At 57.9% G+C, this 17,750-nt stretch overlaps 7 protein-coding genes across 7 annotated transcripts; 3 read left to right on the top strand and 4 right to left on the bottom strand.

The window, feature by feature from the left end:
• Positions 1 to 38: 38 nt before the first annotated feature.
• On the bottom strand, positions 39 to 2,714 carry GGTG_00814 (heat shock protein SSB1). The gene is made up of 6 exons (XM_009218565.1): positions 2,530 to 2,714; positions 2,255 to 2,432; positions 1,966 to 2,131; positions 806 to 1,875; positions 629 to 747; positions 39 to 573 (listed from the first exon to the last, which is right to left on the bottom strand). The coding sequence occupies exons 1-6, from the start codon at positions 2,570 to 2,572 to the stop codon at positions 305 to 307; spliced, it is 1,845 nt and encodes a 614-aa protein (XP_009216829.1). The 5' UTR covers positions 2,573 to 2,714; the 3' UTR covers positions 39 to 304.
• Positions 2,647 to 6,546, bottom strand: GGTG_00813 (hypothetical protein). Its single transcript, XM_009218564.1, has 6 exons — positions 6,275 to 6,546; positions 5,804 to 5,904; positions 5,033 to 5,704; positions 4,716 to 4,980; positions 4,065 to 4,626; positions 2,647 to 3,988 (listed from the first exon to the last, which is right to left on the bottom strand). The coding sequence occupies exons 1-6, from the start codon at positions 6,362 to 6,364 to the stop codon at positions 3,555 to 3,557; spliced, it is 2,124 nt and encodes a 707-aa protein (XP_009216828.1). The 5' UTR covers positions 6,365 to 6,546; the 3' UTR covers positions 2,647 to 3,554.
• A 672-nt stretch (positions 6,547 to 7,218) lies between these two features.
• On the top strand, positions 7,219 to 9,590 carry GGTG_00812 (cyclin-dependent kinase regulatory subunit). The gene is made up of 5 exons (XM_009218563.1): positions 7,219 to 7,740; positions 7,808 to 7,838; positions 7,952 to 8,065; positions 8,123 to 8,181; positions 8,301 to 9,590. The coding sequence occupies exons 1-5, from the start codon at positions 7,595 to 7,597 to the stop codon at positions 8,332 to 8,334; spliced, it is 384 nt and encodes a 127-aa protein (XP_009216827.1). The 5' UTR covers positions 7,219 to 7,594; the 3' UTR covers positions 8,335 to 9,590.
• On the top strand, positions 9,521 to 12,713 carry GGTG_00811 (endoplasmic oxidoreductin-1). Its single transcript, XM_009218562.1, has 3 exons — positions 9,521 to 10,413; positions 10,586 to 12,192; positions 12,275 to 12,713. Exons 1-3 carry the CDS (start codon positions 10,324 to 10,326, stop codon positions 12,381 to 12,383), a joined length of 1,806 nt encoding a protein of 601 aa, XP_009216826.1. The 5' UTR covers positions 9,521 to 10,323; the 3' UTR covers positions 12,384 to 12,713.
• On the bottom strand, positions 12,363 to 13,985 carry GGTG_00810 (hypothetical protein). The gene is made up of 3 exons (XM_009218561.1): positions 13,586 to 13,985; positions 13,265 to 13,511; positions 12,363 to 13,129 (listed from the first exon to the last, which is right to left on the bottom strand). The coding sequence occupies exons 1-3, from the start codon at positions 13,851 to 13,853 to the stop codon at positions 12,688 to 12,690; spliced, it is 957 nt and encodes a 318-aa protein (XP_009216825.1). The 5' UTR covers positions 13,854 to 13,985; the 3' UTR covers positions 12,363 to 12,687.
• Positions 13,971 to 15,382, bottom strand: GGTG_00809 (hypothetical protein; the record flags this gene model as incomplete). The annotated part of the gene is made up of 4 exons (XM_009218560.1): positions 13,971 to 14,503; positions 14,626 to 14,730; positions 14,874 to 14,898; positions 15,182 to 15,382. The coding sequence occupies 4 exons, from the start codon at positions 15,380 to 15,382 to the stop codon at positions 14,310 to 14,312; spliced, it is 525 nt and encodes a 174-aa protein (XP_009216824.1). The 3' UTR covers positions 13,971 to 14,309.
• Positions 14,490 to 17,724, top strand: GGTG_00808 (hypothetical protein). Its single transcript, XM_009218559.1, has 3 exons — positions 14,490 to 15,460; positions 15,978 to 16,889; positions 16,961 to 17,724. Exons 1-3 carry the CDS (start codon positions 15,425 to 15,427, stop codon positions 17,360 to 17,362), a joined length of 1,350 nt encoding a protein of 449 aa, XP_009216823.1. The 5' UTR covers positions 14,490 to 15,424; the 3' UTR covers positions 17,363 to 17,724.
• Positions 17,725 to 17,750: the final 26 nt, after the last annotated feature.

Here is a 17,750-nt window from a genome sequence, read left to right as displayed (position 1 = left end):
CAAGCCGTACACCCTGTGAAAAGAATCAAGCTTCATCACAAGCTACGATTTTAGCCGAGAAGCCAACTGCGCCAGAGCATGATAAAACGCGTTTGATCATTGAAAGTCATTTGCTCAAAATCATTTGTTCTATCTTGGACGCCCGCACCTCTGCTTTTTATGCGGTGTTCCAAGATAATACCCGGAGTGCAGCACCCAAGAAACCCTAATTTTGCGAAAGACCCCTTCCACGTAGTGCCTGTGGCCCGAAAAACCCGCAAAGAGATGAAAGACAAGAAAGATGCTGTGACAAAGACCACCCCACTTAACGCGACGACATAGCCTTGGTGACAGTGCGCTTCAGGGCAAGCTCCTTCTTCTTGAGGTCGTCGGCAGACGAGTCGGCAAGCTCCAGCTGTGCCATCGCCTCGCTGAGGCTGTTCTCGATCTTCTCCTTCTGGCCGCGCTTGAGCTTCAGCGACAGAGTGGGGTCCGAGATGATGTCCTCGACACGCGAGATGTAGGACTCGAGCTGCTGCTTGGCCTCGAACTTCTTGCTGAACTCGGCGTCGTTGTTCTTGAACTTCTCCGCCTCTGCAACGATAGGTCAGCGCTGCGCTAGGTTTTTGTGACGAACAAAGACACTTACCGGCAACCATGGTCTCGATCTCGGCGGTGCTAAGCTTGCCGACCGAGTTGGAGATGGTGATGTTGGCGCTGCGGCCGGAGGACTTCTCGCTAGCAGTGACCTTCAGGATACCGTTGGCACTAGAAAATCACAATGTTAGATCCGGCCAAGCACAAAGTCTGAGCGGGTAATACTTACTCGACCTCGAAGACGACCTCAAGAACAGGCTCTCCTGCCCTCATGGGAGGGATAGGAGCAAGAGTGAACTCTCCCAGCGACGTGTTGTCGTCGCAGTTGACACGCTCACCCTGGAACACGGGGAACTGGACGGTTTGTTGGTTGTCGCTGACGGTGGTGAAGGTCCTCTTCTTCAGGGTCGGGACAGGGGTACCACGGGGAACAACGGGAGCGAAGATGTTACCCTCCATGGCAACACCCAGAGACAGAGGGGCGACATCGAGCAGCAGCAGGTCGCTGGTGTCGGCAGACGTGGCCTTGCCCGAAAGGACACCAGCCTGGACAGCCGCGCCGTAGGCCACGGCCTCATCGGGGTTGATGCTCTTCTCCAGCTTCTTGCCGTCGAAGAACTCGGACAGCAGCTTCTGGATACGGGGGATACGGGTAGAGCCGCCAACCAGAACGATCTCGTCAACACCCGACTTCTCGATGGCGGCGTCCTTGAGAACCTGGGCGACGGGGTCGAGGGTGCCCTTGAAGGCGACGGCGTTCAGCTCCTCAAACCTAGCACGGGTGATTTGCAGGTTGAAGTCCTCGCCGTCGAAGAGGGAGTCGATCTCGATGGTGGTCTGGGCACCGTTGGACAGAGTCCTCTTGGCACGCTCGCAAGCGGTTCTGAGCCTACGGAGGGCACGGGCATCGCCCGACAGGTCCTTTTTGGTCTTGCGCTGGAAGTCCTTCTTGCAGTGGTCGAGGAGGTTGGTGTCGAAATCCTGGCCACCCAGATGGGTGTCACCAGCGGTGGCCTTGACGGTGAAAACACCACCCTGGATGTTCAGGAGCGAAACATCGAAGGTACCACCACCAAGGTCGTAGATCAGAACGTTTCGCTCCTTGTCAGACTTGCCGGCACCCAGGCCGTAAGCGATGGCAGCAGCGGTGGGCTCGTTGATGATACGGAGGACGTTAAGGCCGGAAATGGCACCAGCGTCCTTGGTGGACTGACGCTGGTTGTCATTGAAGTAAGCCGGCACGGTGATGACGGCCTTCTCAACCTTCTTGCCAAGCTTGGCCTCGGCAATCTCCTTCATCTGCAGGGGTACAAATACGACACCATGTTAGAATATGGGGAGGGCACACAACAGAGAGTTGATCCAAAAATGTCTAAGTGGGGGACTGACCTTGGTCAGGACCATGGCGGAGATCTCCTGGGGCGAGAACTTGTGCGTGGAGCCCAGGTACTCGACCTCAACCTTGGGGTTGCCATCATCGTCGATGACCTTGAAGGGCCACGACTCCATATCCTTCTTGACGGTCGGGTCATCGAAGCGGCGGCCAATCAGACGCCTACCGAGGTTGAAAGGCTACAGTTAGCAAAGGGTATCTTGAAATGGGGTAAACACATCAAGGCGTCTGGCGCACAAGCCGCCGCCAAGCAAGAAGAAAAAGGAGATTGGGGGGAGGACTAACTTGACATCGAAGACAGTGTTTGCCGGGTTCATGGCAGCCTGGTTCTTGGCAGCCTCGCCGATAAGGCGCTCGCTGTCGGTGAACGAGACGAACGAGGGAGTGGTGAAACTACCCTGCTCGTTGGCAATGATCTCGACATTGCTGCCCTCATAGGTGGCAACGCAAGAGTAGGTGGTGCCTGTGGTAGGAAACAACCGGCGAAGGCGGTGTCAGCAGAGGGGAAGGTTTGCGCACAAATCGCTTGAAGGCGCAAAGGTTTGGGAGGCTTGACGTACCCAGATCGATGCCAATGGCACCGTCGTAAACTTCTGTCGACATCTTGACGATGGTTTCCTGACGGATCTGCCTGGGAAAGGATCAGGTTTTGGGCTGGAACAGCGGGATGTGGTCGCTCTGCGAGGTGGGAGGAAAAGCAGATGCGGTCGTGGGGTGGGCGGCAGAATTTATCACAGAAAAATCCACGAAAATTTTGTAAGTTGCATTCGAACTTTTTTTTTCCACTGGGGCGGGTTGATCGCCCCACTCTCTCAGGCCTGGGACACCCCGCCAGCGAATTGAGGGGTCCAGCTCGCGACTCTAGGCGTGGGCTAGGAGGGACAAGACGGGCGTGGAGTGCAAAGAAAAAAAAAGTCGTTGAGCGCTACGCCACCCACTGCAGGCCGGGGTTCCCGTGCCTCGCTTCTATTTGGCAGGGACCTGGAGGAAAAGGTTTCGCCTGCATGACTGGCTTTCAAAATTGGCTGTAAAAGCATGCTACTATCCGACGGCCCAACAGGCTCTACGGAAGTGCGAGGGCGCCTGTTGATGGTTGGAGAGACGGCGAGAAGAAAATGGTATGACGGCAAGTCTGTCAGTGTAGAGCTTGGTTGTCAAGTTGATCGGGAGGCCCAAAGCCTCCCAGCAAAATACCTAGATAAATCTCTGATACGCAATATAACGGAGGTCCGTAGGTCGACTCCCAGGTGCCTCCCAGCACAGAGCCATGCGCGTCATATGCGCGGCCTGGTGTCGGGGCGTAAATTTGTCGCCATCGAGACCAGACATACCTTCGTAGCGTGGTTGCCCGTGCCCACACCCAAGATCTTTGAGCGCACAACCAGCCGGCCAAGGCCGTAAAGCAAAGCCCAATGTTCCCACTCCCATGCTTCTCCCCGGGCCAGCGAGCGGTGAGGATCACTGACTCCACCCTTCCAGGACATGCAATTAAGTTGTACAGACGCATCTGCCCGGCAAACCGGAGGCCCCGGAAAATTCGATGCAAGAGACACCCATGCGCAGATAGGGGCCCCCTTTTGCCCTCTCACTGCCGCACCAGGTTTGCCAGTACAGTGATCATCTCGAACTCTGCGTCAACGCCATCCGGCAATGTGGCGTCCTTCGGCGCCGCAGCGACCATTTGCAATGAGATCTTGTTGACTCCGTGCTGCAGTTGCGCGTCAAACAACATCTGCGATTTCTCGACCTGGCCGTTGGGGAGTGGTGGGGGTATCACACGCGGCAAGACGCGGCCGTTCACAATGGCGTACACCTTATATGGGCGCCGCCCATCAAGCAGCTGGGGAGAGATGGTGGGCAGGATCTGGACGTTCCAGGAGCTGACGGGGATATTAACCGACACCGAACGTTGGGTGAGTTTGGGGTGCGCAGGCAAGCAAAACTCGAAGCGCGACTCGACGTTCCGCGCGCCGGGATGCGTCCTGATGACGAGGTTTGATATGAGGGCGTCGGCGACACCTGCGGCACGGGAAGCGGTTAGTCAGGCGACGGCGAGATGAGGGGGATTCTTGGGTCTTGATTTCATCAAACTTACCCCTTCCAGGATGCCGACATTTGATGTCGTAGAGTTTCGCAAGGCTGGCCCCTAGGGTATTCTGCTGCTGAGGGGGAGCATTCGGCGTGTCTTGACCTGCTACCGCGGGAGCCTGGCCGTTTGGCGTCCCAAGCGGGACGTGGCCGGAGGGAGCGTGGGGAGCGCCTGGTGGAATGGCAACCGCGGGCGGATATGCGCTTGCTGCCACGCCAGCAGCCGTCGATATTGTCGGCGGCGGGACGGAGAAGGAGGTGCCCGCTGAGCTTGCGCCTCTCTCGGCCTGTTCCACGACTATTGGTGGAGTACCGTTCACGCCGTTGGGGGTGCCACGGGCGGCGCCGGCGACGTTCACGCCACCGTCTGAGCCCAGAGAGCCAGCAGACTGTGCGGTCGCAGGGCCCGGAGACCCAACCGAATTGGAGTTGCCTGGAGCAACATGAATGGTGATCTTTTTCGGAAGGGCAGGTGTCTCCTTACCAGCCAACTTCAACTTAATGGACTTGGGTGCAGGAGGCTCCACCACAACCGCTTTTGCCTCTTGGAGCTGGGCTCGGAAGAAATCCTGGAGTTGGACAAGATTGTTAGGTCGTGGACTTTGGTGGAGGCAATCGCCCGGTACAGGTGATGAGGGGATCGATAAATTAGACATACCTCGAGCTCCTTGGCCAGCTGCCAGATTTCGCTCCCGTCCTCGTTGTAGTAGTATGCATTTTCCCAGAGAAGACTGGCCTTCTCTTCGAATGCGGCCCAGCTTTTGAAGTCGCTCTTGCCCCCCTTGTCCCGTCTGCTGTGAATGCCTCGGACAAGCTTGTGGAGTTTCTTCAAGCAGATGGGCTCTTTGATGACTTGGTAGTAATCTTTTAGTTGGCGAGGCGGCAGGTTCAGGAATGGCTCGAAGTGTGCAAAGTCATCCTCCCTGGCGACGAGGTTAGCTCTGGGCAGCAATTCGTGGGTCGCGATGGACTCACTCTTGTTCCTTCTTGCGCAACAGCTCCTCAACGACCTTCTCCTGTGCCTGCTGGAATGTCAAGCCCTTGTAAGGAACCCCTTCGTACTCGACATCGGGCTTCTTTGGAGGCCTGCCTGGGCCTCTCCTCTTGGTGGTAACCACCTCAGCTTCTGAGTCGCCGTCGGCATCACCATCATCCGACTCTTCCCCTTCCTCTTCGCCTTCGCCGTCTTCATCAGCCTCTTCATCTTCATCCTGTGCATCCGCTTCCGCATCATCGCTCTGTCCTGCTGGCTCGGTGGGCTTTGAGTTGGATGGCTTGCGGGGCGTAGGCTTGGCAGGGGTGGCGAGGTTATCGACGTGTTGGTAGTTGTCCGGGATCGGGACAGGCACCGCGCTGTATGACGGGTTCAGCTTGTATGCCGGGTTGGTCTTGACCATGTAGTTACTGAGAGCCTTCCTCACGCGCTCAGCGTCATCGTACACCTGAGAGCCTCGGTCGTAGAAGTCCTTTGCGTTGGATACCATCCGCTTGAAGTAGCTCTCAAGCTCCGACATGCTCGAGAATTCCTTGTTTGCCAGCCTCTGCTCGATGGTCTCGAGGGAGAGGGGCATCCGTGTCTTTGCATAGTAATCCTCGTTGCCCTCGCGGGGCAAAAGCTTCTCGAAATAGGTTGCGACGAGACGGCCACTATGTTGCAGCTATGTGTCAGCGGAGGCAGCACATATTGTGGTGTAATGGGCGATGGATCAATCTGAATGCGTGGGTTGGGGATGGTTGGAAGCTCACGTCTTGTCGCTGGTGCGACGAATTTGAAATAGGAATTGCTGCCCATAGTGTGTCGTTGATTCTGGAGATTCTCCTTGGAAAAGGTCGTATTCAGAATTTCCCTGTTGGAAAGAGGGTTTAGTGGAAGCGCATCGAATGGGCTGGTTGGGGTGTAGTGGTGCCGAGGTCGTCAAAATGGCGAGGGGTTCAATGAGCGCCGCATAGGTTTGATGCGCGGGCGCGATCTTCCAAGCTGAAAGGCATCAGGGTGGAAAGGGGGACGGGGGATGGAGGATGGAGGAGGGGGCCGAGTTGACTGGGAGTCTCTGAGCGCAGATATCCAGGAGGGAGGGCGGCTTGCGAAAAGATTCCGTCCTCCCCCATCGGTTTGCGCAGCGCGACAGTTTTTGATATATGCCTGTTGCGCGCAGCTGCGCCAGCAGAGCCCCAAACGCCGACACAGCATGGGAAATATGGTCGATGCACACTTACTGCGGGCCCCTTTCGTCGCTTGGAGGCGCGGTCGTCGCCGTCGCCAGCTCCCGCTGGCTGTGCAGGAGCAGCCTTGCGCTTGTTCTCCATCGCACAGGGTGGGATGCGGTCGCAGGGAGAAGCGCTGGCCAATTACGCAAATTTACAGGCCATGAAAGCTCTGCGGGTCGTGATAGCCTCGTTCGATACGGATGGATATCGCGGTCGGCTGGGCGGACGGGGACGCGTTATTCGGGATGGTGCTCGAGTAGCGTGCTGGCGCTGCGGCTTGCTGTGAGCGAAAAGTGGGTGCCGACAAGCTTCTGAGCAGGCCAGAGTGGCTGGGTTGGTTCTTCCTGAGCAGGAAAAAAAAGTTGATAGATGCAATGTGGTCCGTGCGTACATTCCAATCTCAGCTGCAAAGTGACTTGCCGCGACCAACATGGACACACCAGCTGCAACTGTCACGCATATCAAAGGTCTTCTATCTAAATCCAGACATGGAACCAACTGTGTCATTTGAGGCTTTCCCCTTTTTCAGACGAGTCTTTGGTCTTTACAACTTTCTCGTGCCGAAAGCTGGCCATATAGACGTGACAGACTCCCACTTATGCCAGGGATGTGCCCGCGCTCCACGACGGAATTAGGAACTTCAATGCAGCAACCCATGAGCCATCAGACATTTCGAGATGCAACACAGACCAGCGGGGAGCCTCTCCTCACAGACTCAATTGCTCAGGCCAGGTCCGCGCATAGCCCGGCACAACCGGCAGCTCCCGCTTAGCCGCATCCATCATATCTCTCAATACTACCAAGTTCCATTGATCACACGCAGAAAATGACTCCAGTGCAGTGGTCAGGTGATGCCACGGTCTGGGATTCCTGTGCACGGGCCTCTCGCCAGTGGGGTGCGTTTGTTTACTTGGGCCGGGTGGACCTGCCCGCGCGGCCAAGAGAGCGGCGGGCAGCAGTTCTTTAGTCTTCCACAATCGGTGCCCCTCAATTCGACAGCGCGAGCCACACCGGACAAGACCAGAAGCTTTTGGAGCCTCTCCTTTCCCTCCCCGAGCCCATCGGCCCCCGGGCTCTTTAAATTTCCCTCCTGGACTGGGCCTGAGCACTGTTGTCGCAACCTCTCCCTTCTTTCTTTGTTTATCTCGCGCCCGTCTGTTGTCGCGTTACTTCAAATTCGGCCCCTTCGACTCCCGCGTCCACAGCTGGACCCCTCACGCACGTCGCGTGCCGACCTCGGCCAAATCACTGCTCGTCCAACTGGTTCCGAAAATAAACACCAAACCAAAACGCATAACAACCGCTTGTTGCACGAGACCAGAGATTGCCATGTCGAAATCCTCGCCTGCTCCCCAGCCGGAATACAACGAGATGGGAATAGATGTCTCTCGTCGCAACGTCGAGCCTCGTCCCTTGACTGACGGGGAACGCGAGAGGTTGGAGGAGTTTATCGACTCGATTCATTACTCGTCACGGTAAGCGCCCGAATGCGCGTCGATGCTTGCCCCGTGCCGCGTCGCGTGCTGATTCGCTGTCTTGCAGATACAACGACTCCGAGTACGAGTACAGACATGTAAATATGCCCTTCGCCTGCCCTTCGCCTGCCCTTCGCCTTCCGAACAGCCGCGCGGTTACGACAGCGATGCCAATGGGCCGTGGATGCTAACCCTACACGCGCCACCCCAGGTTCAACTCCCGAAAGCGATGTTGAAAGCAATCCCCAAGGACTATCACGACAGCTCAAAGGGCACACTGAAGCTGCTATGGGAGGACGAGTGGCGAGGCATGGGCATCACTCAGGTGAGAAGGCCCTCGTGCTCACTTCAAAGCCAGCGCGCGAACTGACACGGCATGCAGAGTCTTGGATGGGAGCACTACGAGGTGCATGAGCCAGAGCCGCACATCCTGCTGTTCAAGTGAGTTCTCACCGCCAAATCCATGCAGCTGGCTGAAAATGGGAAGGCGCCCATGCGACGATCCGGGGAGGATGCCGAGGGCAGCAAATGACCCATACTCACACACTAAATGCTTGCAGGCGCCCCTTGAACTACCAACCTCCGGCGCAGTGATGCATGCCACGCCCACACGACCACGAAGCTTGGGGGACTTTGTTTCCCAGGATCCGACAAGCCTGTCAATATCACGCATCCTACGACCGGCCACATGACGAGATCGACCAGAAATGTACGGGTATAATGCAGCCACGAATTTACGGCCTTTTCCTAAATCGACATCGGCGAGCGCGCGCGTTCCACTAGACTGATGGAAGTTATCGACTTGGGAATCATTCTTCATCCTGACACCAACTGGCATACTGCGAGGGAGATCATTGTTCTTTTTAAGGGGCCCGACTTTGGGACGAAAACGCATCGGTGAGCGCGACATTGTTTCTGCGGCAGCTTCCGTCGGCCACCCAAGACGGATGGCGGGGGAGCAGGGGGTCGGTCCTCTCTGCCATGGGGGAGGGGCAACCCTTACCCAACAGGAGCTCCAGGTTGTGTCGTCAGTTGGCGCATGCATCTTGGGGATCATTTTGACCACCACCGGACTGGACATCAAGACACAAAGCCAGGATGTACGCTACGTTTTTCGAGAAGAGTCTTGCGATACTGCGCGGGAAGGAGAAAAATTGGTAAGGCGGGTTGTTAGTCTAGTCGTCCAGTATATAACTTGACTCCCATATGCAGTGTCGCGGCGGATGTACGATGATCAGTCGGGTTCTTGTTGGAGCTGTCCCGGGACGATGACGGTGGTCGGGGGTTTAATGCGTCTAATGTGTAATAGCCGAGCCGACTCGGGAGCTGGCGCATGGTGTGGTGTGCCCGCAGATGCGGCTTCTGGATTTTCCGGGGTTCTACTGCAGCCGCCGTGACGGGAACAAGAACTTGATTCGGCGATGGCCGGGGCGGGCTATTATTAGGTGGAAGGCTGGCACTCCTGGCTCTCACACCACCAGCAGGGAGGGGGCGGCTACCGAACAGAGCCTCTTTGAGTTGACGGAAAATGGGGCGATTTTGCATCACACCCAACAGCCACAATGTCTGACAAGACGCGCCTGGGACTTGGTGGAATACATTTGGGCAATGCGTTTAGCTTCGGTGACGGGAATGGAAGCTGTACGCCAAGGAAGCTGTGGCAGTGGGACTCGGACCAGACAGCTAGCTGGCGGCGGGTTGGCTGACAACATAGGCGAGCCCCTAAAGGATTGACGTTTCGTGCCATCATCTGCTGATTTCCCATCTGGCCAGATTTCAACTGCGCTCCGGGCTGAGAAATGCCCAGGTCTGACAACATGCGCGGCCTCCATTGTAAACACGTACGAATAATAATTCAAAGCCATAAGAAGCTGGCAAACCCATCTCCATTGGCATGGCCTCGGCTTGATGCTTTCTTCGATTCATTTCTATAATTAATCAAAGTTGCACCACCGCCGCCCACTTTCATCTAGCAATCAACACGTTTGCGTGTCCTCATTTTTTACCCGTCTGAGCAGGTCGGCATTTCCAATTTGGAAGCTCCGGGGTGTGAACCTCCGCCAGCCCTTCTCGAGCAGCGCCTGGACAGTTTGCCAGGTCCAATTTGGTCTGTCCCTGCCAAAAAGCCAAAGCTGGAGGTTATTGGAACCACAATAGCACGCGAATACTGTTGGCTGCGACCCCGTCAAAGCCGAGCTGCTTGTTGCGCCATCCCGCCGATCCACGCCGCCTCGACCGCAGTAAAGCGGTTGCGCGCCCCTCCGATCTGGAACGCAGGGGTCATTCGCTGGAACCTTCTCGTGCATCCACAGCCGCGGCATCTGCTGCAGCAGGACAAACGGGGTTTCAGACCGGACGCGCTGTCAAGCTTCTCGACTGCGTGCCAAGCGTGCTAAATTTGTCTCCGCGACAAATCCACCTGGCGTTTTTGACTTCGGCTTCGGGCAGTGCAGACTCCGCAAGCTGGCCTGCCTTAACCAGACATCCAGGAGTACACACCCGTCCCTCACTTTCGACCACGACCGGTTAAATACACTCGACGAGACAGCCGCCCCTCCCGCTCGACGCGGGACTTGAAGCACCATGTGGTCTTCATCGCAACTCTTTTATCTCACCGTATTTGCGCTTTGGTGCCCTCCAGGCCAGTGCCAAAGCCCTCAAGATGCCTGCGCGGTACGCTGCCACAACCTTTTCTAGCCTTCTTTGTCTCTTTGTCTTACTCGAGGGTGCTGTCGGGGGCTCCCTTCAGGCGTATCCGCCGCCGCCTCCGTCGCAGCCCGCGCTCCCCGACGGACAGCTCCCCTCATACGCCGCAGCTTCTAACAGGACCTACCACTATTATCAGATATCACCCCGAGCTATAGTCTCGGACGCATGCGCCTCATACTCTACGCTAGAGCGCCTCAACAGCAAGCTCAAGCCCACCATCGAGGACCTGACACGCACGACCGACTTCTTCTCACACTACAGACTCAACCTGTTTCACAAAACATGCCCGTTCTGGAATGACGAAAATGGCATGTGCGGCAACATCGCCTGCGCCGTCGAGACGCTTGACAATGAGGAGGATATACCGGCGGTCTGGCGCGCCAGCGAGCTAGGCAAGCTCGAGGGCCCGCTAGTCAAGCACCCTGGCAAGAAAGTCCAGAAGGAGCAGCCAAAGAAGCCGCTGCAGGGACGACTGGGCGAGGGCGTCGGCGAGAGCTGCGTGGTCGAGTACGACGACGAGTGCGACGAGCGCGACTACTGCGTGCCCGAGGACGAGAGCGCCGCCGCAAAGGGCGACTATGTCAGCCTCCTGAAGAACCCAGAACGGTTCACCGGCTATGCCGGAGCCGGAGCGGCGCAGGTTTGGGATGCCGTGTACCGGGAGAACTGCTTCCAGCGCTCGTCGTTCCCAGGCGCGTCGCAACTGGGCAAGTCGGCGGCGGCCTCATCGCGACGCAACCCGGCCGCCATGGACTTCAAGTCTGTACTCGACGCGGCCGGCCGGCAGCAGGTGCTACAGGAACACCGGGCGGAGCAGCCCAACACGCCCTTTGTGGCCAAGACGGGTCTCGAGAACGAGGACGAGTGTCTTGAGAAGCGCGTCTTCTACCGCGTCATGTCGGGAATGCACGCCAGCATCAGCACGCACCTCTGCTGGGACTTTCTCAACCAGACGACGGGCCAGTGGCAGCCCAACGTGGGGTGCTACAAGGCGCGCCTGCACGGGTTCCCTGAGCGCATCAGCAACCTCTACTTCAACTACGCGCTCGTGACGCGGGCCGTGGCCAAGCTGGGCCCCCACCTTCAGGGGTACACTTTCTGCACGGGCGAGCCGGACCAGGACGCGGCGACGCGAGCCAAGGTCCTGGCGGTGACCGAGGGCGCGGCCAGCGTGCCGCAGACGCTCGACGAGTCGCTCATGTTCAAGAATGGCGAGGGCCCGTCGCTCAAGGAGGACTTCCGGAACCGGTTCCGCAACGTGAGCCGGCTCATGGACTGCGTCGGCTGCGACAAGTGCCGGCTCTGGGGCAAGCTGCAGACGGCGGGCTACGGGGCCGCGCTCAAGGTGCTCTTCGAGTTCGACAACGACAGCGACTGGGTCCCGAGCCTCAAGCGCACCGAGCTCGTCGCGCTGTTCAATACATACGCCCGCCTGAGCTCGTCCCTCAGCGCGATCACGCGGTTCCGGAAGATGGTCGAGGAGGAGGGCGCAGGCGGGCCCCCCGAGGAACAGCCCGTCGACGTGATTCCAGATCGCGCCAGGAAGCCGCACCACGTGGTCGACCCCGTGGAGCCCAGCCCCGAGGCGAGTGCGCCGTCGTCCAAGATTGACGACGAGGCGCACGAGGAGCCCGAACTCAACAGGACGGAGACCATATCGGAAAGTCTCCAAAACGAGGTGGACCAGGTATACAAGGCGTTCAAATACGTGATTTTAGGATGGATAAGGTTCCCTTCTATGGCGTAAGTACCAGTCCTTGTTGCCTTTGCCTCGCTCTGATACCCCTCTTATCTTTTTTTGAGTTTTGTCTAACGGTTGCTGCAGTTGGGAATTTGCGAGTGCCGAAGTCACGCGGTTCTGGAGGTTCTACATCGGGCTGCCGGTTCCACTGCGCGACTACAGGCTCAACCGACCAGACTTGGACGAGCTCTGAAGGGCGATGATGATTTATCTGGTTATGCGAAAGTCACGCCTGCATTTTTATTGGCCTCTGCATCATGCTTACCATGGCTCTTTGGCGTTTGGGTAGTATTGGCTTGACGACAGCACGGATGCCGTCCGGTTTTAGCTTTGTTTTTATGTCTTTCCGGGACGAGGGGTCTTGTTGCGAAGCGGCGGGATTTGTCGCAGACAGTTCGCAATGTTGTACATACAGCACGACCTAATCTCGCCCGAGATGTATATACCTCGGCAACAAAAGTTTTATCACGGCTTTGCACATTTCTGTTGCTAATGCACTATATCCCAAAGAGATTCTGCCTCACGGGCCGTCGAGGGCCTCCGCCCGAGAGGGCCAAACTGGCGACGGCGTTGCCGATCTTGACCTTGATGCACCCGACGGGGATCCGCAGGGCGCCCACGCGGTCCCGGAAGCCGGGGCGGCCGTAGACGGCGGCGGTCCGGGCGCACAGGTCTTCGGTCACGTCGGCGAAGGACCAGGCAACCGAGACGTGGAACTTGTCGTCGGCCGGCGACGGCGGCGACGAGGAGGAGGAGGACGACGCGTACAGCGGCGGCTGGCCGAACTGCCGCACCAGCGCGTTGCACCTCGCCAACAGGGCGGCGAGGCCAGGGTTGGTGTCGCCGTCGTCGTCGCGCTCGCGCACGCGCAGGACGAGAAAGGCGCGGTTCGAGTCGGGGGAGCGGTGCCACGAGAGCGCGGATGGGTGGACTGCGAACCTGTGGGATTGTTTTTGCGCACGCGCGCGCGCGCGCGCGTGTGTGTGTGAGATTACCGGACGGGGATGAATTTGTTTCCTTGTTCTCCAGGCGCCTGTTTTAGAACAGTCGGAAGCAAAACCGGGCTCCTCTCACCTCGGTACCGCCGTCTGGCCTTCAACCGCCACGGTTAGGCGGCGCAGGAAGTCGTCCTTGTCCCCGGTCGTCAGGACAAAGGGCCGCGAGAGGCTGATGTGCAGCGGCAGCGGCGTGCCGAGGTCGCTGGCCAGGAAGCTGTGCAGCTGCTGGCCGCCCGAGGGACCCTCACCCCCGCCGCCCAGCTCTGAGCGCAGCTCGTCCAGGAGGGAGGCGAGCGTGGCACATTCTTCTTGCGTTGGGAACCCTGGCGCGGTGTTAGGGCGACTTGGCTACCATATTACCATATATATATACAGGTAAAAGATGTTTGTTCCTCACACTCGATGTATATATGGCTCGGCCAGTTCCCCGCGACATGGGGGATCTGGCGAGTCCGCCCCTGGTGTAGCGAAGGGTCGTCGCGCGCGCTGGCGCGGACGGTCGAGGCGTAGAGGTCGTGGAACGACGGCGGGAGGGGTGGAAGCGAGGGCCGGTCACCGCCGCCGGTCGAGGCCACTCCCAACACCGCCGTCTTGGCGACCGGGCATGACTCCGGCTTGTGTTCGGTCTCGGACCCGGAGTCGGACGAGTACTCGACCAAGGACATTTGCGTGAGACCAGGGTTACATGGGCTACTGGGGTTGTGGGTTTGTTGACAGTGGTGGCTTTTGATTTGCGTTTGCCTAAATCTCGTGCGACATAAGCTGCAGATTTGGTTGTTTGTCTCCACGTCAGCTTCAATATGCTAGATAGAGTTAACAGTCTACTCCTGGCATTGCATCTTCGGTACCGCTATACAATATCACACGACGAGAACTTTTCCAATATGTCGCGTCGGTTATGAGTCTAGACGGGTCGAATTTCTCCTGTATACCAACATTTCACCTCGTTCAAATCACTTCCATTCCCTCTTGACGATCGTCACTAGCCGACAAAAAAGCCAACCGGGAAAGAATCCGTCAATCGAACATGGCACATCTCATGGAGCAATCAAAACCCGCACCCAGCTGTCTCACCGCTTCTAGACTTCCCAAGGCTTGGCCCACGAAGACACGAAGAAAGCTCACTCGCTGCCGTGACAGAAGCAAAACTCGATCCACCTGCCACCAGGCGCCAGCCAAGGCAGACCCTGCCTCGGCCCCTTGTCGGCGGATGACGTAGCTGCCCAGTCGAGCCCTGCCAGCTCTTCGACGTGGGGGCAGATGCAATGCAGGGGTGCGCCTCTGCTGCTTGCATGATGCTCGAAAGCAGCCGTGACTGGGGGACGGCGGGCTCTGATGCAGGCTCCGGGCGATTTCCTCAAGTGAATACCTCTAGTTCTAATGGGGCTGCTCCCGACAGCCAAAAAAAAAAAAAGAAAAAGCTCGACCGCGACGCACCTTTGCGCCGGGTTGCGGTTGCCGCTGCGCCAATGGCATCGAGGCTGGGGCCGCGGACAAAGGCAGGTGGGGTGGAATTGGATGTAATGCCGGATTTGCTGCTGCCTTGCACCAGTCAGTCGGCCCCAGCAACGCAATGCGGGTGAGCGGTGGGAAAGGCCGGTAGACGGAAGTCAGGCACGCACACACACGGTGTACGGACAGGGAGGGGAGGGTCTGGCCCAGTCACCACCGAAAGAGAGAAGTACCTGCCGCGCCCGAAGCCAGGCCGCACTGGAAGCGGGTATGGAGGATTGAGGTTCGACGAGCGACGAGCGACGAGCCCCCGTCACCCGACGAAACGGAAGCTCGGCGCGAAAAGTGACCTCAGCTGCCCCCTCCAAGCCAACCTACCCTTCCTATGGCTGAAAGGTCCGCCCCTCCCTCCCGTTGTGCCTTCTTCTTTTTATGGTGGCTGCCGGCGCCCTCTGTCGTTTGTTCCGACCTGTCCAGTTCCATCTCGTCTTTGCCTCAACTTTCTCGTCCGAACCTTTTTCTCTTTAGGCTTCCCCCCCACCGTTGGCTGCCAGCCGACTAGGCCAATCTCGAATCGCGCTAGAGCCCTGTTACCGGACGCCGCATAGCCTGGCCCAGTGTCCAACTCCAGCCCTTGGTGAGACGGCGCAGTAGCGTCGGCAAGCTCTGTGGCTTCGACCGGCGAGCTATTGTTTGCCTGCTGTGCCTGGCTCGGACCGACCGGGCCCGACGACGTCGTCATCGACCCCTGGGAGCGCCGTCTGTTTCCAATACTACCGCCAAAATGGGCAAATCCTCGGACTCCATTGATAAACAATGGGTACGTCAGTTCATTTTCCGTTTTTGTTTGGTCCCTGTCGTTTCTTGTTTCGAGACGGGCCTAGCAAAATCCAAAGCGGCCCAGCCCTTGCACAGAACTGGTGGTTTCCAGGCCCATGTCATCATAGACTGTTGGCCGCCAAAACCGCACAGTTTCGGCAGGCCAAGACATGGTACCACGCATTGCAAGATCTACACTGGTCTTCCACTTTTTTTTAAGCTTCCCGACCCGTGTGTTATCAACAGCCATGGCAACAGGCCGCTGTGCCGGTGCCCTGTCAGATTACCGCATTCAAACATTCCAAAGCCGAGTGGCTGGGGTCGATTCGCACCAGTCGCTATCCACCGTTTGCGTCACTCTTCCGCAGCCTGCCAATGCAACGGGCGCCCATCAGAGCGGGCAGGATGGCCGATCTGGGAACGGCGGTGCTCGTTGATAAAATGTCAACGTTGCAGCTTGTCGTTTTGATCTTATTTAGGATAACACACATCAGCACGACGCTAATCCAAACACGCAGGCCAAAAAATACATTCTGGATCCATTGACTGCCCCTGAACCCAGCCAGGAGTGTGGTCCCGGAAGCTCCTTTGCCAGTCCCCCGTGTCGCCGCGTCTCGTTCAATAAGAACGAGAACAAGAGCCCCAACACGGGCAAAACCACCAAACGGACCCCGTATCCGTCGCCGCCGAGCTCAACCAGCCCGAGCCGCTCTTCCTTCCAGCCAGAGAACCCCTTCTCTGACAAGCCTGCGATCCCCTCGGACGGACAGGCGACCAACAGGCCTGCTTTCGGCCGCAGCAGTAGTAGCGGCCACCCGCCGCGTTACTCGGATAGCCGGTCTCCCGTCAACTCTGGATTCGGCCGAAGCCAATCCGTTCGCCAGCCCCCTTCGGCCCATCAAAACCGTGCATCGGGCCACGCTCGTAGCAGCAGCGCCAGCATTGACAAAGGAAAGGGCCTGGAGACTGGAGGAGGCCTCAAGCGCTCTGGATCGCTCACCCAGAGATTCCCTGGCGACATGTCGCACCGCCCTCTCGACATGATCAAGCGGGACGTCCGCGCCGCTGACCGCGCTCCGCACCTGCGTAAGACGCGGTTGCCGGACACGGACACGATTGACGGACTCGACACGATCGGCGGCACATACCACCATGGCGGACCCTACGACGCTACTCTCATCTCGAGGAACACTAACAAGATGTACTCGCCAGTTGAGGCCGTCAAGGACTCCAACATGGAGGCGATCAAGGCGACGCCCAAGGAGTACATCCAGGACTCGCTTGTTAAGCACGTGCCTCTGCAAGGGACGGCCATGATCCCGCCAGGCGGTGTTGATATGACCGGCAACGTCATGAAGTATGAGGAGGGTGCCGATCTTATGCGCGAGCCGGACGCCCCCGGCGGCGCTTATAAGAGATGGGACGGCATTGTGAGTAGACTCTGATGCGGTCGCGTGTTGTATCAAGTGAAGCCGCGCTAACCTGACGTGTCCTTTATCAGCCTTACCACCCTAATGATCTCAAGGGCAAGGGTGAACCTTCTTACACGATTGAGCGCGATCTCCAACAGAAAAAGGCATTGCGGCGCAAGGAGGTTGGCTCGGGCACCAGTGGCCGCAATGGCGTCTACGAGATGCAGCCGCGGTCGTCAGCTCACGGTTCGGGCAATGACGCTAGCCGCAAGGACCTCGGCGCGCAGGTCCGGCAACGGAGCATCAGCAGTGCCGCAGCGAGCGGCTCACGTTCCAACATGCTGTCTCCTCCCATGGGTCCGGACAGAGGCGGTTCCGGCACCCCTGGCAACGATATGCGCAGGAGCAACACCACAGGAAAGCGCATCACGGAGGGGCTGAAACGCCGCTTTGGGAGCTTTCGGCGGAAGCGCAACTCGGAGGATGACTAACTATTGTCATTATCCTGTGGGATATGCTTGAAGCTTGTTCCTTCATGTGTGGAGGCCTGCAGCCGAACAAGCCATTATGAACAAGCTTGTCCATGGAACAGTTATTTTGTCTTGTTTTGTTACTTTTCGTAGTGTTGCGCTGGTATTTGGTTCATTGGGCGTAATCAGGCATACATTTTTGGAGATGGGTGCGAGGCAAGAAACACAACTCAGGCATTGTGTTGGTAGGTGGCAACATAGGTAGGCGGTTATAGATTTTGCAACGAGACACGACAGTCAAGCTAGGGTTCAGACATGGAGTGCCCAAACCCTCACGGGATGCTCTATAAAAGTTGGGGGCGATCCCGATGACTTGTTTGTGCACCCGCCTTGTTAGAACCAGTACGTT

The sequence above is a fragment of the Gaeumannomyces tritici genome (assembly GCF_000145635.1).
Source record: "Gaeumannomyces tritici R3-111a-1 unplaced genomic scaffold supercont2.1, whole genome shotgun sequence".
NCBI classification, from domain to species: Eukaryota; Fungi; Ascomycota; class Sordariomycetes; order Magnaporthales; family Magnaporthaceae; genus Gaeumannomyces; species Gaeumannomyces tritici.
The sequence above is the reverse complement of the archived record's forward strand: the minus strand, read 5'-3'. Positions and strand labels throughout refer to the sequence as shown.